Source organism: Ananas comosus, linkage group 1, assembly GCF_001540865.1.
Source record: "Ananas comosus cultivar F153 linkage group 1, ASM154086v1, whole genome shotgun sequence".
NCBI classification, from domain to species: domain Eukaryota; kingdom Viridiplantae; phylum Streptophyta; class Magnoliopsida; order Poales; family Bromeliaceae; genus Ananas; species Ananas comosus.
In genome coordinates this window covers 12892520-12916936 of record NC_033621.1, presented here as the reverse complement: position 1 = coordinate 12916936, position 24417 = coordinate 12892520, and the positions used below count along the sequence as shown (strand labels likewise).

At 31.8% G+C, this 24417-nt stretch overlaps 2 protein-coding genes across 3 annotated transcripts; one reads left to right on the top strand and one right to left on the bottom strand.

Annotated features, from left to right (window-relative positions):
* On the bottom strand, positions 7061-11394 carry LOC109718436 (uncharacterized protein slp1). Of its 2 annotated transcripts, XM_020244691.1 has the most exons (7): positions 11262-11394; positions 11058-11134; positions 10569-10696; positions 10108-10299; positions 8333-9603; positions 8155-8240; positions 7061-7395 (listed from the first exon to the last, which is right to left on the bottom strand). In XM_020244691.1, the coding sequence occupies exons 4-7, from the start codon at positions 10274-10276 to the stop codon at positions 7167-7169; spliced, it is 1755 nt and encodes a 584-aa protein (XP_020100280.1). In that variant the 5' UTR covers positions 10277-10299; positions 10569-10696; positions 11058-11134; positions 11262-11394; the 3' UTR covers positions 7061-7166. The 2 variants fall into 2 exon arrangements, with proteins under 2 accessions (XP_020100280.1, XP_020100272.1); XM_020244683.1 differs by lacking the exon at positions 10569-10696.
* LOC109712318 (protein HSH49) lies at positions 17952-24282 on the top strand. Its single transcript, XM_020235818.1, has 4 exons — positions 17952-18105; positions 19921-20132; positions 20478-20673; positions 20764-24282. The coding sequence occupies exons 1-4, from the start codon at positions 18072-18074 to the stop codon at positions 20895-20897; spliced, it is 576 nt and encodes a 191-aa protein (XP_020091407.1). The 5' UTR covers positions 17952-18071; the 3' UTR covers positions 20898-24282.

The following is a 24417-nucleotide window of genomic DNA, read 5'->3' as shown; positions in this document are numbered from 1 at the left end:
AAAAAAAAAAAAGTCGCGGTGCGGCCTTGGCGCGGTCGGAGGCGAGGAAGATGGAGGGTGCATGGACGAGGGTAAGGGCGAGGGCGAGAGCATGAGGGTGAGAGGCGAGACGGACCGTTTCCGCCTCCGCTCTGCCGGCGAGAAAAAAAAAAAAGAACGAGAGAAATGAAGAAGAGAGAGAAAGAGGAAAGAGAAAAAGTAATAAGAGTATTTTGGTCAGTTTGCTGAAAAAGCGGACCGAATCTGCAAAAATAAAAAAGGTGGCACGATTTTGCAAAAGCCCAAAATAAGTGAATTTTTTATGCAAATTGGCCAAAAAACTAAGACCAAATTTTGCTCTCTCTCTCTCTCTCTTACTTTCTTTTTCTCTCTTCCTAATTGTAGGTGCATAGGTGGGGATTGGTCATGCTTAGAGACTAAGCTACTCACAGCTAACTTTTGTCCTTTTCCCTTAGTTGTCTAAATTAGAGGCCTAATAAAATATGGATTTAATGGAAAGCTCACCTACTTGATGATTACAATTTTTTTGTGAATTATATCAAAAAAAAAAAAAAGCCAGAAACCATTGATTGTAGCTTAAAATTATCAACAGATATTTCAATAAAATCAATGTGGCTTCTTTTTTTTTTTCTTTTTTTTTTTTTTTTTTTTTTGTAGAAGCTCCGATCGAGCAAAACAACTCCAACTCATTTGACAATTCTAGTTTGCAACATAGTGAGAGATAAATAAGTCTGTAGATAAAATTATTACAGTAAACGGATTTAGTGTGATCAAAGCATTCACTTGGTCAAACTCGCGATTTGTATTCTGACTGATTTGATTTTTAAAAAGAGCATACTATTTCACTTTATTTTTTTTAAAAAAAATAAACTTAGTTAAAGAATATGGAATGATTAAATTTTTAATTTCAAATTTTGAATATTTATCAGTAAATTTTTAGCTAACTGTGCTAAATAGAAACGTTCCGTCGGCAGAGGCGAAAGTCTCAAATACAAAAAATTAAAAAATATTTGCATTGACTTTTTGGATTCTCTTGGATTATTCGTACAATCAAAGGAGTTTACGTGACTCCAACAAGCAGGGACTGTCAACGGTCGATTTTCGGTTGAATTTTTTAAAAATTTCAAATTCAAATCCAAACCCGTTTGTGAAAAACAGAAATTCAAATTTGAACCTAAAACTGTTAAAGTTTGATAATCCATAATCAAATTGAATCCAAAATTTTGAACACAAAAACAATCATTTTTTAACCAATTTTCTTAAAGTACAAGTTTAAATACAATATAAAACTTTTCTATCATATAATAGCCGAAATTAGGGTTAAGCACCTTAAGGTTCATATTCATACTCGAAACGGTTGATTTTTTTTACGCTCATATTCAAAATCATGTTCGTCAAATCCGGCTGAGTTGAGAGTTCGGATAAAATTTCGAATATTCAAACAAACCGACATTCCTAATCCAAAAAAGAAAAAAAAAATCAAAAAAAGGAACTTCGCAAGAAAATATTATTATAACATGATAATTAACCTAGTGATAGGTATAATTATTATATTAATTACTATATTTTGATCTTTTTCTAGAGTGTTATGACTCAGTATTTTTTCTTTTTTTTTTTTCAAACATCCACAAGGAGAAAACCTGTTGGAATATTATAGGCTATAAGTAATTAAAATTATAGTAAAAATAATAATAATAATATATAAATAACAAGACACATAATTAATGGGTTTCGTAACCTTTCAAAATTTTTGATTTAATCAATGTAAATAAATAGAAATAAATAAATAACCTTGGGTTTATTATAAGTGTTTATTTTATTTTATTTTATTTTATTTTTTAAGAGGGGAACAGGTGTCTCACATGCCGTGTTGGAAACAAATAAAATTTTTATTAAAAAAAAAACATTATAAATAATTAAGAAGAGGGCATGAGTGTGTACACGTATAGTAAGTTGAATTAAAGTTGGATACAAATGTGTATAAAGGATCTGATGACTCAGTTGAATTTACGTGGATGCTTCTTTTGAGTTCCACATGGAATTTTTAATCAAAATGCAAATGTTCCAATATATATATATATAGCTTATTATGTTCCAATATTATATATATAAATTTTAAGCCTCTAAACTTTTTATTTTTTAAAATTAAATTAATTTTTACAAATATTTAAAAAATTATCAATATGGAATAGAATGAGTGAAGTTATTTAATATTTTTAGAGAATGAGTGAAGTTAAATTAGAATTTTAAAATTAAGTTCTAAATTAAAATTTATATTCCAAAATTTAATCTGCAATATTTGATGGACTCATATATATTAAAGACATCTAATTTTTATTACTATTTCTAATTAATGTAACTTATAACTTTAGATATACTTTTGATATTTTTCAACTACTTAATGTAAAACTAATATAAAATTATAACTTAAATTTTTTTAATACATAAATATTTAAATTTTTTTGAATAAATTATAACTTGCTTGGGTCAGTATTTAAACACAAAAGAATAAAAATTAAAAATTAACATGGTCTGCAACCAAAAAAAATGGAGGAAGCTACTTAACAATCCAATATAGTTGAGGGGGTTTCCGTGCATTTTACCGTTCATGATGCCGCGACCGTTGTTCTCGCCCACGTTGCCTCACCCAGTGCTCCCGCTAATGTCGCCGTGCCAAACGCCACGTCGCCCGGCCCACGTGGCAACATCTAATTTTATTAATTTTTATAATTAAATCTCTGTCAAATCAGTGCCACATGGCTATTTCCTACTGGGTGCTCATTTTCAATAATATTTGTTATCATTCAGTTTTGTGTAAAGGTATCCAAATTATCCAATATCTCATACACGATCCGGACCCTATCCGGACCAGAATCGGACCCAAACCGGATCCGATAAAAAATGAATAATATACGGATAAAAAAAACTACTCATTAAAGTTTCGGGTATGGGTCCGGATATTTTATACCCATACCCGATTTGGATCCGATCCGAACCCAACTTTTAAATGGGTAGGGTCCGGAATAGTTTTCAAATCCGGATCCAAACCCGGACCCGATGAAATATCCGATAGTAAATAAAAAAAAATAAAATTTTGAAGTTGAAGGATCAATTTTAATATGACTTATAAATGATGAGTCACTATGTATTTTCATCCTAATGAAATCCTAGCCGTCTCTTTTACTCATTACTTTTTCCTAATTTTTTTACTCTTTGTTTTCTACCCTTTTTTTCTTTTAAATGAATTTTATTGGAAGGTACAACTTAATAGAATGCTAGTTTTTTTATGGCGGGTTTTATAGTTTGTTCATAGACTATTTAATAAAGTTTATAAAAAAAATATACTCATACGGATATCCGTATCCGGTCTAGACCCGAACCATATCCGGTCTTGAACGGATAGTATACGGGTAGTCACTACCCAGACCCGCTCAAATAGACCCGATGGGTATATTAGTAACTTTAGTACTCAGACCCGGACCCGACCCGAACTTAAATGGGTAGGGTATATATATTTTTTTCTAACAATTTCTTTTTAGGGTATGGGTACAGTATATTAATTAACCAGACCCGACCCGGTCTACGGGCATCTTTAGTTTTGTGTTGTCCTATATTATATTATTATCCTCTATAATAATAAAAAGCATCCAATGAAGCATATAACATATTGCGTGGGTATTTCGATCGTGTTGGATCATCAATTTGATCTCGTTAAGTATCATCCAAACTTGTGCAAGTGGATCCAATGTGGCCCTTTCAACTTTTCGGGAGTCAATTAATTAACTCGTGTTTGATTAAAAATCCGTTCGAACTCGATTCGCTCGTTTAATATATAAACCGAATCATACAGACCGATCATAACTCGCTTATATTTGATTTGATATAATTTAAAAATTAAATAAATAATACCAATAAATGTTACTTTTAGATTGATAAACAACATATTTAAATTCTATTTTTAAATTTTTGTTTATTGTTAGTAAGGCTTCTTCTAAATTTTAACATGGGAAAACTTCAAAAAACCCCTATGTGGTTTCGTAGTTTCTCACTTTGCTCCTCTGTGGTTTAAAGTGTATCAAGTTGCCCCCATGTGGTTTCGTTTTTATTTTTTCGGTAGCTTTTTCGTTAATATTTCGTTAAATTATATACAAAAAACTTCAGATACTCATCTAGATTTATCAAATATTCACTTTAGTACCCTTTAATTTTAACTTTATTACTGATTTAAAGAAAAAAAATAATGAAATTGATAAGAAAAAGAGAAAAATAAAACCACAGGGGGCAAATTAATACATTTTAAACCACAGGGGGGCAAAGTGAGAAACTACGAAACCACAGAGGGGGGTTTTTGAAGTTTTTCCTTTTAACATTAAATGAGCAAGAGGAAGCATTAATTAGAAATAAGAAATTATAGGTAATACTAATTGTAGTTAGTATTAATGTATTCAAGCTGGCTTGAAATAATTCTGGGCGAGCTCGAATTAATTTTAAGACGAAAACAAGCTCGATTACCTCTGCTCCTTTTACTTTCGAGCTGAACACAAGCTGACTCAAATAATTGCAGAGCCGATCTCGAACTAGCTCCAGCTCGCTCGTGTTCAGCTTATTGACGGTATTATTTTTATGAAAAGTATGAATAGTTCTAGTATTATCCACCAATATTGGTTTCTATATTTTTTTAAAATAAATATTAACATATTATATCTTAATTTTGAATCCTAATGAAAAAAAAAGAGCTGAAAATGACATTTTTAATTATATATAAACTACATTTAACTAAATGAGCTAATTTATTAGAGAACTTAAGTGGTTATATAATAAAAGAAAAATTAGATTTTATTTTTGAACATTAAAGACTAAATAATAAAGCATGTAAGTGAAAATTTATGTATTAGTGGTTGTTAATTTTTCCAATTTTAAACTTTTTAATCCAGAGATACTTAACTTCTAATCTTTTGGAATTTCATAGATAATTTATTAAAATGTAATGATTTAATTTACTTTTTGGTAAATAAAACTAGAAAAAAAAAATTTATTACAGAGTTTTCAACTAAAGTAATTAGAATAATTCAAATTCAGAAAAATCGAAAGCTCAAAATGGCCTATAGTTGAGTGCATCTCCATACATTTTTTATGCATGTGTATGATATTTGTGTGTGGGAATTTTGATGCGTGTTCGAAGTTCAATGTTTTTTTAGCTTCTTAATTTTTGTCACACGCAACATTTTTTTGTAAGTATACATCTATTTAGCAACTTATTAACGAAACTCATCATGATTACGTAGCACAAAAAAGTAAGGTTCTTTTCAACAAAAAAAAACAAAAACAAAAACAAAAACAAAAGAAAACGAAAAGGCTCAATTTGTTAATTATTAGCAATAATATTCTAATACACATAATATGTTACAAGCTAACTTGGTTTCTCAGCAAACCCCACATTGTTAGTACCTTTTTTTTTTCTTTTTTTTTTTCTTTTGATTTAATTAATTTCTTTTTTTATTTTATTTAACCTAGGATCCTATCCTTTTACATTAGGGAAAAACTTCAAAAACCCCCCCCCTGTGGTTTCACAGTTTATCACTTTGCCCCCCTGTGGTTTAAAATGTATCAAATTGCTCCCCCGTGGTTTTGTTTTTATTTTTTCGATAGCTTTTTCGTTAATATTTCATTAAATTATATACAAAAAACTTCAAATACACATCTAGATTTATCAAATATTTACTTTAGTACCCCTTAATTTTAACTTTATCACTGATTTAAGGCAAAAAAAATAATGAAATTGATATGAAAAAGAGAAAAAAGAAACCACATGCTGCCAAATTGATACATTTTAAACCACAGGGAGGGCAAAATGAGAAACTACGAAACCACAAAGGGGGTTTTTGAAGTTTTCCCTTTACATTACGTCCAAATCACCCATACACTCAAAGCATGTTTTCCAGCTATGTGTACTTTTTTTTTGCCTCCCAATAGCATTTGGTTTCTTTGGAGTGTAATCAAAGTTTTTGTACATCCCTGCTTTTATTCCACTTAAAAAGCAAACAAGAATATTCCCCAAATTAATCTAAGAATAGGTTAATCACTTCGCATTTAATAAGTAATTTTAGCTTTACAAATATCATATGTTTGGCTTTGGGCATGTTTGATTCGCCGAAAGTGTAGCATCGAAAGTGGTACTTTTAGAAAGTGACGTCTTATCGGCTGTTTGGTTTACGAAAGTAAACATAAAAGTTACTTTACGAAAGTGGGCTGATAAAGTGAGTTATAACTAAATTTTACTTTTTTGACTTCGGCTCAAAAAATTCGGAAGTCACCGAAAACGGAGAACTTAATTAATTAAGAGGATATATTCGGTCTTAACTTTAATATTTAAATTTATTTTTAAAGTTCAATTTCGCTTTAAATTTGAATTAATATTATGATCACATTTTAAATTTTATTTGTAAATTTAAATTCTAATTTTTGTGTTGAACTTTTATTTTAAAATTTAATTTCAGTTATAAGTTATAACTTAAATTTTAAATTTAAATTGTAAATTAAATTTATGTCTTAAATTTTAATTATCCAGATTTAGATTTAAATTTAAATTTTAAAATATAACTTTGAATTCTAAATATTAATTTAAATTTAAATTTAAATTTTTAATTTAAATTGCAAGTATAAATCGTTTGTTTATATTTTCACCTCTTTATATATAATTTAATAATAAAAAATTTATAAATTATAGTTTTAATTCTTTTATTTTATAACAACCAAACAATCAACTGAAAACTCACTTTTGTGAAAAAGTGACTTTATGAACTTCGCCGACTTTCGAGCAACCAAACATACCCTTTGCTGTAGAGTGTAGTACGATTAAGATAACTACCATATTGAATTACCATTAATGACTTTTCTTACGAAAAAATTAAAAGCTCCACATTAAAGTTTTTGTTTTTTGAGATCCAAAATCTTAATTTTGCTTTCTGTTTTCTCGAACACTCTTTTTTGTAAATTGTGGTTGTGAAAAGTAAATGCGGAGAAGCAAAAGCAGGGCGAAACAAGCCCATGAAAGTGAAGAGACAAACACAGAGACTGCATAAAATGAGAAAAAAATAACTCAACAACAAAATTTCATGCCACAACAGAGTCCAGCGGCAAGTAGACGATAATCGATACATCGGATTTTATAATACCAAGATGAAAGCTATAATGCTACTGCTAAGCAGCAACATGAGCCAACCATAATTTGTGTTACAAAATTTTTCGGAACCATATAATCTACAGATGCTCAACAACACTCCTAGAAACAATTTGGTAATCGCGAGACACCCGAACACAAAGCAAAGAAATATCACAGCAAGACTCCTCTTCTCCATGTCGAACTGCTTATCCCGAACCTCTTCGACTTCCCATCTGCAATTGGTGAGTCAAGCACGAAAAATATAAGTTTACTACCTTCGTCCGATATTTGTTTTGAGTTATCTTTTAGAACGAAGAAACAAGGATCAAACAGTTTGAGAAGATACTATGGAGCCTAAGGGCTTGCATATAATGTAAGATAAAATGTCTCTATCAAAGAGTCTTTTCAGTGCTTATCAACTTCTCTATTCTAATATTAGAACTCCCTTTTTTATCGAACACAAGAATGCAACCGTCCCTTGCGTGGCAGTTTGTTTTCCAGAGAAAGAAAGCGACTTTCTCAATAGATCGACAAATGTCATAATGTCCTAGACTATTGCATTAGGAGCTCTTTAAAATAGGTTCTTAAAATAAGGTGTTATGTGATGTTAACAGGCGAAAATAAGAAGCGTAATTTACTAATTTTACCAATGTACTCTTTGCAGGTTGAAGGGAAAAAGAGCTCCTTTCCTCACAGAAAGTTTCGAACAAGCTACCACCGTAGAATCATGCATTCCCTCAAAACCATACATCTAAAAGCATGTTTGCAGCAGTTGTTATTTATAGATCTTATTTTGCAAAACAAGATCCAATGATTTACATGAAAAATCATCCAGCCATCCACCAATGGCGTAATATTATCAAATCGACAAAAACTTTTAAATGCAGCATAAATACACCCTATGTTTAAAGATATAATAAAAGACTACATTAATTCTGAGGAAGGTAAGTATTTTAAGTTGCACCACCGCAAGAATAAAGAACAAGTCGAACCTGAGTATTGCATTATCTCTCACCAGCTGGTCCAATTGAGAGGAAGCAATTAGTTTCCATGCTAAGAGCACTTCAATCTCGTTGGCCTGAAAACAAGAAACCCAAAATGAGCATGATAATAGTTGAGTTCACCAGAAAAAAGAACAAAATTGAAAAAAGAAAAGGAGATATAACATACAAAATTCTCTTTACTGGTTTGAAGATTCTTTAACTCCAATTTTATTTTCTCCAACAACAAATCTTTATTGTCGATGTCATCATCAAAGTCTTTAAAGATCTGCCCATATCTGCTGTTCAATTCCTCGAGGTACCGCTCCAAAATGGAGAAGTTCACATCAAGGGACTGGACCTTTTGCATTAGCACCTTAAGAACTGTATCTCCCGGTATCCTTCCAACTTGTATTTGCTTCGTCTCTGCAATTGGATCAGGAATGGGTTTTTTCGATAAGTCCCGTTTATTTTTGAGATTTTCGTTCTCGGGTTCATGATCATTTCCGTCGAAAATTTCCTCAAATGAATTATTTCGGTCTAAATTCTCTTGCACCGGCACTTGCTCGGTTACTTCATCAGCTTCCACTCCTTTTTTCTCCACGGAAATTAAATCCTCAAGCATCCTCTCTACTGCATCCACTCCATATACTTCAACTGAACTCAAAGTACAGTAAAATTCTGAACCATAATGGCTTAAAAGATTAAGTCTCAAGTACCTAGCCCACTTCGGCTCTTGAAGAGAGAACCGCTGTGCATGCTTAACATTCGCAGCAGTGAAATTCCCGATCTTGTCCCAATTTTCTGTGGGATAGACTAAACTACTCAACAATTCGAAATCCTTCAGATTAGATGAATAGTGCTCAAAATTCGCCACCTCAATTGTATCCACCAGGGTTTCTTCTGAGAGTTCAATGACTACGAACTTCCCCTCTACTGAACATGGATTTCGGAGGTATTTGTCCTTATCCTTGTCTAAGATATTTGAAGCGCCCTTAGCCTCCTTGTTGAAAGCTAGAACTTTTGCGCCTTTAGAAGCAGAGGCGTAATTGTATTCTTTCCCACCGGGCTCTATTCGGTGTATGACAGTGCCGGTTTGGCTGGAAATGACCTTCCCTTTCGAATTTATCGCTTTGTTCTTGAACTCGTCAAGTCCAAGAGGAGCTATTCGGGACAATCTATCACTTTTTGGAGCACTTTCTTTCTCCGATTTGGTTCCTTGATCGGTGTCTGCATCAGATGTTTGCTCATTCCGAGCCGATGAAAGAATAACTTCGTCATCGTTAGCTAGAATCCCTGTTTTATCGTTGAGAGTCTCACCCTCGGAAGTCGGGGCATTCTCAACATAGTCATTAAAGGTGGAATTTGAGTCTGCGAAATTATCTCCAGAACTCAATTCCTTTTCTGGAGTTAGAGAACCTTCATTCAAGCTAGGTTCACAATCAGCAGAACCCTGCCCCTCTGCATGCCATTAAAACACGAAAACGAATAAGTGAAATGAATTTACGTGAAAAAAACATTAATTAGGCTGTTTCAGGCGTAAACTTCATTCTCTTGAAAGTGTATGCAAGGAAGCAGATAATATAGGAAGGTATTGAAAGGTAAGATTGTGACTTCGACGATATTTAATTGATAGACAAAGTGAAAACATCAATTTAGTTCATGTAAAAGTTAAAAAATAAACAATATTACTAGGTAGAAATGAGCAGGTAGTGAAAAAGAAGCCCCATAATAAACTTTATTGAGATCAAAAAGCCGAAAGAACTAGCCAGAGTACCATACAACTTTCCTAATGAACCACCAAACAATAAATGAATCGATGAACACGATAGAAACACTACATAAAAACTGTTAAGCAACCTTAATCTTTGAGAAACATCTACCTACTACACCATAATCTCTCTCTTTTCCTTTTCAATAACTAATCCGCACACAATCATGCAAGGTGGCGATTCGGAAATTCACCTCTATAACCATTGCCATGGCTGATCCAAAAATTGAGGAGGAAGATAAGAACCCATGATAAGATGAGCAAAGAAAGCGACACTTCGTAAAGGCGCTTCTTCCCGGCAACGCTGCTCTTCTCCAACGCAGCAGCTCTTCTCTGCAGAAGAGCTCTACGTGATCTCTGCATTGCTCATTAATCCAAATTCACATCTGTGTATCAAAAACACATAATTCATCAAGAAGTTAAACAAAACACAAAAAAAAAAATTTAAGGACAGTAAGGCTTTAAATTCATGACCCAAATCATTTTGGCAACTGATGCTGCTATCTGAAGTTACATCATCATGTGAGGCCATCATGATATAAATGCCATTTAAAGTACATAGGAAACTCCTCTCTCACCAATAAAAGAGGAATAAAAGGCGTTGCATAATTGTAGCAGTACAGAATCAAGAAATTAAGTGTCTGATTGGCCCTACTTTTGCTTCTGCTGTAAGCTGCAGCCATATCATGTCCTCTACTGTTTCGAGATGCAGATGTCAAATTCTAACACCCAAAGAAGAAAAAAGCTCCAATTTTGGGCTTCTGAATCTGCTGCAGAGAAAATCTGTTGAGAAGATTTTGGAACAGAGCTTAACCTCAAAGTATGTTTTGAACAACAATTAGAGGGCCAAAGATACCCTAACACTTCGAGGTGCATTTTGGATTAATTAGAGGCCAAGCTAAAGGGATAGAATAACTCCTTTGCCCATTCTTCTACTCTAATTATTCCCCCTTTATAATTCCCATTTTTTCCCCTCAATTTCGAAATTCTCATTTTTCTTCACAATTTCTCACTTCCCACAACAAAATTACTCAATTTTCCGCATAGCCATTCCTCCATTTATAAGATTCAAATTTCAAACCTCTCCAAGCATGCTATTCCAATTAGATTACAGGAAAAAAACAAAAAAAGGTTCAATTTTTACCTAAAACTTCGCGTCTCCCTTCGTCCGAGTTCAATCTAAGAAGCATAGGATCTCAAATATTGGCACCTGATACGCATCTGAAACCAAAATCAAACAAATCAAAATTCGAATTCAAATTCAAACCAAATTGAGCAAAAAAAAAGGAAAAGCGTAATTGGATCGAATCTGTGGCGGAAATGGGGAATTGGATTGGATCTGTGCGACCTGAAGAGATCGGATTATCTCCTCCGACGATTGAGAGATTTGGAGCCGCGGCGTTTCCATTAAGGGGGGGGAGAGAGAGAGAGAGAGAGAGAGAGAGAGAGAGAGAGAGAGAGAGAGTATAATACTACGAAGAGGCGTTTACTCTACATCTTCGTTGGGGAGATTTTTTTTCTTTTTTGAGATATTGTAACTTACCCCTTTAACTTTGATAGAAATGTATCGAGGCCCCTCAACTACATGGAATTTTGAAATTTTTACCTCAACTTTTTTCTTCATAAAACGCCATTAATTTCTGATTTTTTTAAAAAAAAATTGAGTATTCTACTAAAGTAAGTTAATTTTTATTATTAGTCATTAAGGCAGTGTTTGGTTGAGGGATAAATATTTAAGTTGTATCTATAAAAATATTTAAAAAATCAATTCATGAAATCTTTTATTTGATTGATTAAAATAATTGTTTAACATTAAAATAAAAGTTTAGGGTGCATTTCAAAATAGCATATAGTTGACGGGTCCCCTGCATTTTTACCTTAATTTTTTCATCAATTAATAAAGATTTTAGCATTTAATTTTTTTGTATATATTCGCTAAATAATATTTAGTAATTGCTAAATTAAATTGCCACAGAACTTGATAAAATTTTTAATTTAATCAACAAAAGTAACTTAATGTAATTCTAAGAAAAATCAAGGCTAAGAAGATGTAAACAAATGGAAGTAAAAGTAGGAGATGGGTCTCATACAATTTTGTCATTGCGTTAATTGGAGCGAAAAACTCTAATAAAAATGTACTTTCCGTGCATAATATAATGTTATGGATATCATAATGAACTTTTTACGATATATTTTCTATGACCGTATCAAAAAACAAAGAAGCATTTGCGTATATATTTTCATCACAATTTTGTTTCATCTGCTAGTGTACTGTTACATGAACCTCAATATCGGGGGTTAGCAATCCAGTTTGTTGTTTGCGAGCCCGTTAGCATTCAACTTGAGATGAGTTCGAGTTCAATCGGTCATTTAATAAAAGAGCCGAATACGATTTGAATTTTTTAGCTCGAAATCTTAACGAGTCGAACACGAGCTCGAGTCAGCTCACTAATGTTCAGTTTAATATAGCTTAAATATATTGAGTATTCTATATATAAGTTAGGGCTACTATACTCTTATGAGTATAGAGCCTTTTATATTTATAAGTTTTCGACCGTTGGATAAAGAAATGTATGATTAGGATAATAGTGATTCCCGATTAGGATAATAGTTGTCTTCTAGGGTTGAATTGGTAGTTAGTTGAATAATACGATTTAACGGATAAAAATGGTCAAAGGGATAAATCTATCGACAAAAAATTTATAAGTAAATTAAGGGACCTATAAGAATATAGTAGCTAGACTCTCTCTCTCTCTCTCTCTCTATAGAGAGAGAAAGTGATATAGAGTTGAGCTGGAATACTATTAGTGGTATTTGGGTTCTTTTGTTGTCAACTTTTTAACCGTTAGATTTACACTTTAATCAATTCCACACTTTAGATCATACTATTCAACTAACCACCCACTCAACACTAGAGAGACCACCACTAAACCTTAGTGAATCAATATCAATAGTACCAAACCCTTGGTACTATTGAGTTTTTGGCAATTGAATGAAAGAATATGCGGTTAGGATGATAATAATCCCCAGTTAAATTGATATATATATATATATATATATATAAGCGTATGGAAATTCTGACAATGACAGACGGAATCCAAAAAGAAATAAAATAATATTCCCTACGAATGGTTATGATTAATTTGTTAAAAACATTTCAAATAAAAATGAACGGTTATGATCAATCTATTAAATCTTTACTATATATAAAAATCTATTCCCTATAAATGGTTATGATCAATTTATTAAAAAAATATCTCAAATAAGAACAGTTATGATCAATTTATTAAAAAATAGTATTCCTATCTATCTATAAATTTAATCATATAATTATAATCAATTTGTTAAAAATATCTCAAATAAAAATAAATGGTTATGATCAATTTGTTAAAAAAAAAGCATTTCTATTAATCTATTTTACATTAAAATTAAAATTTGAATTTAAATTATGAATTAAATTTAATTTTTGATATCATATTTGAATTAACAATTAATTTTTTTATTACAGTGAATCAAAATTTAAATTTAAATTTTAAAATAAATATAAATTAAATTTTGATGCTTTTAATTTAAAACACATATTTAAATTTGATTCATCAAAAATCAAAAAGTATATAAAAATATTCGATGTATATATAAAAAAAAAGAACACTGTAGGATATTATAAATATTTTCTAATAAAATATAACATATTAATTTATAAGTATAATTTTTATTGTAAAATTTTGAATATATATAATATACAAATTTATATTGATTTGAAATAAATTATAATAATTGTTACGTGCATTTGCACGTATATTCAACTAGTATATATATATAATGCACGTCACATTAAATCAAATAAAATTTATATTTATATTTTAAATTTAAATATTTATTGGTGGTATGAGTCTATTTATCAAATTTTAACTGTAATTTATCTTCGGATAAGTTTTATATATTTTTAATTTAGTTACATTATAAATGCTTTTCATATTTATTTTATAATATACAATTATTTTTAACGTGTATACAAAATTTAAAATTTGAATTAATTCTAAATTTTAAGTTGATGAATTCACATTAAAATTTTTGAACAAAATTTAAAATTAATTTTGACAATGTGCCGGCGACGGTGATGTCGAGGTGATAATGTGCCAGCGCCGGTGATGTTGATGAGGAGAACGATGACGATGCGCCGGTGCCGGCGATGGGGACAAATGAAAAAAAGATATTACTAAAAAATATTTGAAATATTTGAGAAAAATATAGATGAAAATGAAAAAAAGATATTACTAACAAAATATATATTTTATATTTGATAAATGTATAAATGTAAATGAGAAAATACTAAAAAAAAGATATGCTAAAATAGTATAAAAGCATATTAAAAAAAATTTAGTTTAGATCAAAATACCTCTCCAAATGTGGCAAAGGTGACGAAGGCGACAATATGCCGTTGTCGGCGATGACGATGACGATATGCTGGTGCTAATGTATAAATGTAAATAAGAAAATACTAAAAAATAGATATACTAAAATAGTATAAAAGCATATTAAAAAAAAATTCAGTTTAGATCAAAATACCTCTCCAAATGTGGCAAAGGTAGCGAAGGCAACAACATGCCGGTGTCGGTGATGACGATATGCCGGTGCCAGCGACGAGGACAAATAAGAAAGGATATTAGTAAAAAAAATATTTGACAATATTTAAAAAAAATACAGGTGAAAATGAAAAAAGATATTACTAAAAATAATATGCTAATGATTTGCGCAATTAATGTGAGAGATAAAAAGTCATGAAGATGCACATTTATTAGCATTTAAAAATCTTAAAAAGTAAAACAAAGTATACGAAAGACGAATTAGGTAGAAAATTATATTATGACACATTAAAATGAATTAGGTGTAGCAAAATACCTTTCTAACTGTGGCGAAGGTGATCGAGAACGACGATGAGAAACGAATAAGATATTACTAAAATAATATATTTGAGAAAACGTATAGTAAAAATGAAAAAGGATATACTTTATTATATTTAAGAAACGTATAGATGGAGATGAGAAAGTATTAAAATAAGATATATTTTATGTATAGATAAGTATTATGATGAGATAAAATTGGGTATGGATAAATATTAAGATATTTTCTATATAATTAAAATTTTAATTATGTTTAATTTTAAAGTTAAAATTTAATTTCAATCCACTTTAAGTTTGAAATTCAAAAATTTTAAAATTTTTAAAATTTAATTTTGATTCACTTTAAGATTTAAATTCAAATACGTGGGTAGCAAAGATATTATATATTTTTGAGAAATCCAAAATTTAATGAATTATTTAGAAAAATGGTTCAAAATTTCTGACGATGAAAAAATTAGTAAAAAAGATAGAGACATTTTCGAAAAGAAATTGATGTTTAATTTAAAATTTAATTTTGATCTACTTTAAGATTTAAGTTTAAATGCGAAGATAATGGAGATATTATATATTTCTGACGAACTCAAAATTCCTCGACATAAAAAAATTAGTTAAAAAGATAGAGATATTTTCGTAATAAAATTCATATTTAATTTAAAATTTAAAATTTTATTTTGATCCTTTTTAATATTTAAATTCAAATGCGATGATATATTTAATTCAAAATTATGATAGGCTGAAAAAATTCTTTAGAAACGAAGAGAAAAGATTAAAATTTTGATGAGATATTTGAAAAATGCGTGGATATTACGTGTGAGAAAGGTTAACCGGATATTATGTAGGTAGTTGACATATATGATAGGTAGATTAATGAGATATTTGAAAAATTTACGGATATTACGTTGAGAAAGGATTGATGGGTACGTATATTATGAGTGAGAAAGAAAATATTTGAGAAACGCGTACATAAAAAATGTGATATAAAAATAAGGATATTATTGTCACAAAAAGTGACAGATACTTTTATTTTCAATCGTTAGAAAAGATCTAATGGCAAAAAATTAATATCTTTATTTGAGAATAAATTATTACTTAGTGAATTATTTGAAATGATTGGTTGAAAATTACTGAACATAAAACTATTAATAAAAAAGATAGAGGCATTTTTAGAAAAAAAAAAAAATTCAAAACTCACGCTTTTATAAATAGTATATATATATATATAGAGAGAGAGAGAGAGAGAGAAAGAGAGAGAGAGAGTGGGCTGGTATGCTTCTGGAAGCACGGAGCCCTCCGTGCTTTCAAGTTGTTTTCGATGTTCGGACTTTCGAATCGACGATCGGCTCTGTTAGAGTTGATCTAGAGTATTTCAAGTACCTAGAAAATAAATTTCGCGATTTTTCGATATTATTTGCCTAGTGATCGAAGAGGCTCAAAATTAATAATTTTAATGGCCGTGGTGAGCTGTTTGCAAGTTTAACGGTGTAAAAATATCCAAATCACATGAAATTTTGATAGAAAATTCTTTATACCATATAAAACAAGATCAATAACTTTGATCTAAAATTTTAATGTCATATCATCATATTTTGTAAGATTTTTATTTTCAGCCGTTGATTTTGAGCCACTTCGATCACTAGGCAAATGATATCGAAAAATCGCAAAATTTATTTTCTAGATACTTCAAATACTCTAGATCAAGTCTAACGGAGCCAATCGTCGATTCAAAAGTCCCAACATCAAAAACAACTTGGAAGCACGGAGTGCTCCGTGCTTCCAAAAGCACCCCTGACGCACTCTATATATATATATATATTACAATTTTTTACTAATTTGGATTTTAGGCCACTCCAAATATGAAAAGATCAATTCAAATTTTTTAGTTTTCTTTTAACTTTTCACCCAATTGTTTTTACTCATTTGGATTTTAGGCCAATTCAAATATAAAGAAATCTATATTTTATGAATTTTAATTATTTGATTAAAATTCTAAATTTTTTAGTTTTCTTTTAACTTTTCAGCTAGTAGTAGGGCTAATAATTTAACTTACTATTTGTGAGCGGGTTCGTGTTCAGCTCATTAATAAACAAGTCGCAAATGTGCTGAATTTTTCGGCTTGAAATTTTAACGCACCAATACGTGTCTGACTCGTTTAATAAATAAGCAAACACAAGCTGCCCAGCTCGCTTGTTCTCGGCTCTCGACATCCCTACTACATCGGCTTATCTCGGATCGTGGGCTTGCATTGGGCCTTATTGGGTCCATTAAACTTATGACCCAATAAGACCGATTCAGATCCGGTCCAATTCTGTGCACTATTCGGTTTAAACCAAATTATCAAATCAAAACCAACTAATTTCAGTGGGCTCGATGAGGTTTTCTCGATTATTCGGTTCAACTCGATTGAGTAATTTGAAAACCAAAACAACTTCAAAAAACTAAATCAACCAAATTTTTTTAATTTATCATAATATTATCTAAAATGATTTATCAATTGATTGATAAATTTAACCATTAATTATGTTGGAATTAAAGTTTACTAAGATAAATTAAAATACTAAGATAAATTTACCATTAACTAAAACAAAAGCTTTTACTCTGATTGAGTGATTATTTAATTAATAAGATGATTATTTAATTAACTGTTCAATAGCATTGGTATTCCTTTGGTATATTTACAGTTAAAAAATAATTTAAGTTGTATACGTTGGATATCTTCGCAAAGAAAAGAGTGTTTCGTAGCTAAGAAAAATTTAAATTTTTTTATTAATTTTAACTTATCAAATAACATAATTTACGTTTTCAAATTAATTCATTAATTGATAAATTAAACTTAATTAAATACATTCTAATTCTTCTAATTTTCTGTCAAATTATGTGGTTGTAATTAAATAAAATTCACTAAACTACTAAAATTTGCATGTTAAATTATTATTCAATAAATTTTAATTCCCGGCGAAAAGCGTCGGCAAAGTGTCCGTGGAAACACGTAACTCATAAAAACGGAGTCAAATATCCACCGTTGATCTGCGCATCATCAAACGGCTGATATCAGCTCAATGGGAATCACAAGTCAATTAGAAGAGGGCAAGGTACGGAGTGTGTCGGTGATCGATCTCCTATATAAGGTCAGGGGCCTTTAGGGAAATTCGACTTTCGAATAGGGTTCGTCTCTTCTCTCTCTCTCTCTCTCTCTCTCTCTCTCTCTTCGATAGATTGAGGCGGCGCTAGGGTTTCCTCTCTTGGATCCGGGATCTATGGCGCGGAATCCATTGTGCACGGTTTATATAGGTTTGAATAATTTCTAACGCATGTGATCGCTTTTTTTCTCGGCTATTTATAGCATAGATCGGCGTATTATTTGTGGAATTTCTGATTATTTGTGGTATAGATCTGTGTAGGGTTTGTGGATTTTTTGATTATTTATGGCAGAGATCAGTGTAGGATCTGTGGATTTGTCTGGTTATTTAGAACATAGATTATTTATTTCATAGATCAGTGTGGGATTTGTAGTTCTTTCTGATTGCGTATGCTGTGTAGGTTCGAATCCATGTGAATTGTGTATTAGCTCGATGTTATTCGATTTAGCTTTTGAATTAGTTTTTATCCAAATTTTTTGGTTTAGATTTGTCGCAAAATCATGTCGTGGTCTCGAATTTTTCTTTTTTTTTTTTTTTGGGTCGTTTCTTGATTTGTTTTGTTTTTTTTGTTATTTTTTGAGTTTATAGCTCGTGTTTAGTTTGTATTTTTTTAGCTAGCTTTGATTTGTTTTGTATTATTGTTATTCGGAACCATAAGTTTCAGAGTTTGGAAAGAACCTATATCCTATGTTTTGTAGATATATAATTCCTCAACTCTCTTACCGCTCGAAGAAACTCTCTTTGTTGATTTCTCATACGTTTCTACTAATCTATTATAGGATGTTTTAAATGTCAGAAAGATATGATCTTACCTAGTTACCTAGTTAACCTAGTTCCTTCAACCATTCGGCCATTTGTTTACTTGATGCTCACTATACTTTGTGGAGATATAAGTCAGATTTCAAGCCTTGAATCACTTTGGATTTTAAATACCGTATTGTGTTTTATAAACCACATTCAGATGGTTATTGAGTAGCTAGGACTTTTCACGTCTTCATTCTTTGTATTGAGCTGCTGTTGCAGAAACTTTGTTGTCAATCACGTATCATCGATAACTTTACAAGCTTCTTTTGTATAGTTTGCTGATATCCATGTTGTAACTTCCTACAGCATTCTTAGTTTATGGAGTACTTGTTGCTCAAGTTCTTGCTTGTTAAAGCTTTCATACTGGCCAATTACTTTTTGGCATTTTTACATCTGGGGGGTTATTCTTTGATTCCCTGGTCAGGAAAGTTAACAGTTGGTTCCTTGTTGCTGGATATTATTTCTTCCATTAAGAATACCAAACTTTCAGCATGGCCTTCTTTTAGAGACTGAAAAAGTAGTCTGTCTTCCATCCTAGAATATTACATGTGAAAGCAATTAACATAGTACAGTTACTTGGCCTCTAGTTCTTTAACATATTTGTGGGTCATCTATGCTCTTTTGGGCACTTTGTAGGTAATCCTGTTAATGTCCTGTCATTGTAATGACCCAGAAGCTTTAAGAATCTAGATGAAAAATTAACCTTCAATATTGCTGTATAGAGAGGATATATATATATATATATATATATATATATATATATATATATATATATATCTTGTGTAGATTTGATACTGTATAAGTTGTCATTGCCATTTTGCGTGATCAAGGAGAGTTACATTTTTTTTTTTGGGTTTTTGTTCTTGTAGCTTCAGTTTTATTTATTTTGTTTCTTCGTTCCTCTAAGGAGCTTTTTTATTCATTTTAAGGGTTAGTTACTTTTCTTTGTTCGCAATTATCCTTTCATTATTTTAGTTCCCTGCTGTATTTTTATGTTGTCCTGTTAACTTTTATACTTGTATCATGTCTTGGTTGTTCATTGCAGTTTTACAGTGCCCTTATTAGATTGTTTTCATTTGTTATCATAAATGCAATGTAGAGCTATTTGATGAAGCCTTAGAAGGTCTATTTGTTGTATTAATTGGAAATGTATTTTTAATAGGTAATTTGGATGAAAAGGTTTCTGAGAGAGTCTTGTATGAGATTCTTATTCAGGTAGGTCGTGTAGTTGACCTACATATACCTCGTGATAAGGAAACTAATCGCCACAAAGGTTATGCTTTTGCTGAGTATGAAACAGAGGAGATTGCAGACTATGCTGTTAGGCTTTTTTCGGGCCTTGTTCGTCTTCGTAATAGAACTCTTAAATTTGCGGTGCGTTTGCTTACATTTTTCCCTTGGCCTTCTCCTGTCTTCATCTTAAATCATCTCTTTCATCTATGATAGTACTGTAGCTCAACGGACCAATGGAAGATTTCAGAACAAAATAAGCGTAGAAGTAATATAAAATGCAATGTTCCCATTCTATTTGGGCTTTATCAGTTTTTAATTACAGAGTCACTTTAGAGTACCTGAAAACCCTGTATTTGTTACTTGCTAAAGTAGTACTTAATGCTGTCATTTTTTACCACTGGATCTTGGTCAAAATCTTTAGCGAAGGAAAAGCTTTAGGGCCTTGTTAAGACACTTATTTGACTGAGCTTGTTCCATTTTCTACAGATCTCTGGGAAAGATAAGCCCACCCAAAATAGCAATACTCCTGTAACACCTAGACCGACTGCTCTTTTACCAAATCCGCATTTTGTTCATTCTCGTGACACTGATGTGTCCCAAGAAACTGCGCAATCAATAATTAATTTCAGGGCTTCCAATCACAGTGTTAATCCTCTTTATTCTCCAAGTGTTCAGTCTCAAGGTGAATATGGAATCCTCAGTTAATCCTATATCCTCCTAGCACATCTTCCTAATAGTATTCTCATCTTTTACCAATTTCTTGATGTAACAGCTTCGACTGATGGGTTATTGGGTAGAGGGTTCAGCAATGGCAGTTATGAGTATACTAGGCGTGTCTTTGGTTCTATGTTGAATGATGTTAGCCGACAAGATGCAAGGCAATCAATTGCATATCCTTCATATTAACATATATAACTCGACTCCCTGAACAAGGGTATGTACTGTACATTTAATGGTAGTTGGGGGCCTACAGGTTCTTCTTCCTGATCATTTAGTAGATGATGCTTATAGGGGTAGAATCTATGTTATGCAGTCCTTTATCTTGCTTGCTGCACCTTGATGTTCACCAACAAGGCTTTGTAAAATATTTCCAATATGTGCAAAATATTTCCAATATGTGCTTAAGTAGTATGTTGTTGGATAACTAGCGTGCAATTGTTTCTTCCATTACTGTTTTATTGACCTGTTGTGCTTGTGCTGCTGGTGGCTTTTCATAGTTCTTTTGTTCATTTATATTTCGATTTTATCTCGTAGCTGTTTACTATATGTTCTTGCTGCTTTCTTATCTTTTGTAATGAAGGGCTAACTTCCAAAAATTCAGTCAGGCTAAATTTACACTTTTGGTCCTCAAACTATGAGGTGTATAGTTTGAGGTGCATGACACTTTGGTCCTCTAGCTCTACTTTGTCACAATTTCTGGCTCGAACTTTTTAAATTATTACAATTCAGCCCAATTAGCTCTACTTTGTCGCAAGTTCTGGCTCGAACTTTTTTAATTACTACAATACAATCTAATTTAGTTGACCAACTGTTGATGTGTTGTTAATATGAAAGTGACGTGATAGTGTTGTGATTGATAACGCACCAATGATTACTTTCACATCAGTGAACTAAATTAGGCTGTGAACTTATTGCAAAAATTTACAAATTTTGAGTCAAAAATTACAATAGAATAAAGTTTGTGAATCAAAGTGTCACGCGCCTCAATAGTTTGAGGACCAAAAGTGTAATTAGCCTTAAGTTGCAAAAACAATTAGACCCTGTGATTGGATGCTTGATTTTTTTTTGTGTGTGTGTGTGTGTGTGTGTGTGTGTGTGTGTGTTTTCTATCTTGCAATAACCGCTACTATCTATGAATCTGAAACAAGCTAAGCTGATGTCTCAGCATACCAGGCTAATTGAGAAATAAGCAACTATATCAACTGCTTATGATTTTCTTTCTCTTAGTAAGAGATGCTGTGACTTTAGAAATTGAAGAGTAGTGCAACAAACATTGAAATTTTAGTAGCAATCTGCTTGCGTCATGACTATCTTAGCTGGATTTGTATATTATACACTCCACTCATTCTAGGGTGATGGTGTCCCTACTAGTCACATTGATGTGATTTGTAAAAACATTCTCACCGTAAGATGGGTGAGGTGTATGATGTACACTCATTTTTGGGTGTATAAGTAAGCATATTTCTCCCATGAAAGCAAAGAATTTCACTAGTTTGAGCCTTCATTAGTAACAATACTGAGTATCATTCTTAAGCACAGACGCTATTATATTACGTATAACATGATATCTAATAGAGAATTTTGTATCTATGGATGGATGGGCTGATTTTCACTAGGTAATGCTGTAATTTAATTTTGTGAAATGTATAGTATGATCAGTATTACTGAGTTGTATAAGTGATTTGATGTGTTGCGGATGGGGTTGGTAGCCAAGAGTCAGTTCATTGATAGGATGCTTTAAGGATCTTTTTGTGGCTAGAATTACCATAAATTGCCACCTATTTTATATGTACCAGACATGCTTATTTGGGCTTTCACTGGTTTTTCACATGAACTGAGGCTGAAATCTGCTCGTGTGGGCTTCATTTGTTTTTGAGGACATCTAGCTGCATAACTGGTATTGTTCTGGTATTTACATTTTGATCATCTCGAGTGTAAGCTCACTTTCAATTCTGGGTTGGGACCAAGTGAGGATCGTCTTGTAGGGCTTCTATACTTTTTTTCCCCCCTGATGAAATTGTTTCTTTAAGTATTAGAAAGCAAGTTTTCCTACAGATTAGGGGTTATTTGTTGTATAGAAGTTCTAAGATTTTCAAATATCTGGTGGTGATTAAAGAATATTGGTGTGTTTCATTATAGATGCTGGTGATTTAGGCATATATGTTAGTAAGGTATTTATATGGGCTGTGAGAATCGTTGCCTTGGTGATCGGTCGACTTATTCCAAGGCTTTGGCTAGTATGGCACGTTTGTCTAACCAGGAAAACTTTGTGGGCCATCTAGGCACTACTTCCTAGACACTTTCAACATGAAATTTAGATATTCAATATATTAAGACTAGTATTTTTTAGAAGAGTGGTGTTCTTGGGGATCCTTTTCGAAGTCAATACCTTTGGGATTGGGGGATCTATCCTACATGTGGAGCAAATCATATAATCTTGATGCAATGATGGAATCTTTGTGTATCGAGATGAGGAGATTTGTATCACATGTAGTATAGATGAGGAGATTTGCATCACATGTAGTATGGATCCGTCAGTCAGAAGGAAAGTGTCTTGAGACAGTTCCGTAAGAAATTTTTATCCCAAGATGGGTACAAGGAATAAAGAGTGAAAGAGAAAACAGATGCAGACAAGATTCCTCTTTGGACTAATGTGTAGCGAAATATTAGTTATACCTTTTTTTTTAATTTTCTGAAATAGTTTTTGATAATTCTGTGATGGAGTACTACATAGTACATAGCGGAGGAGCGGTTAATAGAGGTAATGATCGATTACCTCTATTACCGCCTAAAATGGTTCATAGATTAGATAAGTTTTGAACGATTTTACCTCTTTTTTTCATGGCCTTGGAGATTAGTGGTTGTTGTAATACGTGTTTCTTTGATTGTGAATTTGTGATGCTTAGCTGATGTGGGCTTTCGCCGTGACTCTTGGTTGGGTAGTGACTCTTGGTTGGGTGAGAGCGAGAAATAGTAGTGGATTGGTACTGATGACCTGTTGCATTGCTTTTGGTAGTGATGATGGTGAACATTAAGGTCGGTGATTTGGATTTGAAAGTGTGGTTGTGGTCTAAAATAATGTTGCCAGGTTGACAAAAATTTGGTGGGGAACCACTTCCCCATCAGCTAGTTTGGATGGGCACTGCATGGCAACGTTATCTATTTTAAAGGATCCCAGTATTGGAAAAGATAAATGTTCTTTCATAATTCAAAAGGGGTTGTAATCTTACAACTCTCTATCCGAGGGCATAGGTGATTTTTTATTACTTATACTATCCAATGAAATGAAACTTGTGTGAAAATATAGGTTCTTAGATGGTGAAATTGTAAGATTATGATTCTTTTTGAGTTGTGGATTTGACATCTCTTTGTGAAAAAAGAAAACCAGCGCTTGGTGCATCATGACAATATGTTGTGCGTAACACTTTGTTTTTGACGCTGGTTATGATCGATCTATAAGGATTGTATGTTTAAAATTTGAGCCCTAATACCTATTCCTTGCGTGGTACAAAAATTCAAATCAATTAAATCGGTAGTCAATTTTTTTGCTCTTTGGAAAAAAAAAAAAAAAGGCTGTCAACATGTGTGAGTTTTGGTGGTTGTCTGGCGCAAGTGGCAAAGGGCTCGATGGTTGGTATCTCAGGTCTCAAGTTCGAATTCTGGTTGATTCATATTTTCAACTAAGTTTATTTGTAAAAGAAATAAA

Excerpts from the sequence above, each read along its gene's own strand:
- LOC109718436 (XM_020244691.1), bottom strand. The coding sequence starts at position 10,276 with ATGCAGAGATCACGTAGAGCTCTTCTGCAGAGAAGAGCTGCTGCGTTG. Across the intron at positions 8,241-8,332 it reads AAACCAGTAAAGAGAATTTT|GCCAACGAGATTGAAGTGCT; the intron begins GTATGTTATATC and ends TCTTGTTTTCAG. Across the intron at positions 7,396-8,154 it reads AGAGATAATGCAATACTCAG|ATGGGAAGTCGAAGAGGTTC; the intron begins GTTCGACTTGTT and ends CACCAATTGCAG.
- LOC109712318 (XM_020235818.1), top strand. The coding sequence starts at position 18,072 with ATGGCGCGGAATCCATTGTGCACGGTTTATATAG. Across the intron at positions 18,106-19,920 it reads ATTGTGCACGGTTTATATAG|GTAATTTGGATGAAAAGGTT; the intron begins GTTTGAATAATT and ends TATTTTTAATAG. Across the intron at positions 20,674-20,763 it reads TCCAAGTGTTCAGTCTCAAG|CTTCGACTGATGGGTTATTG; the intron begins GTGAATATGGAA and ends TTGATGTAACAG.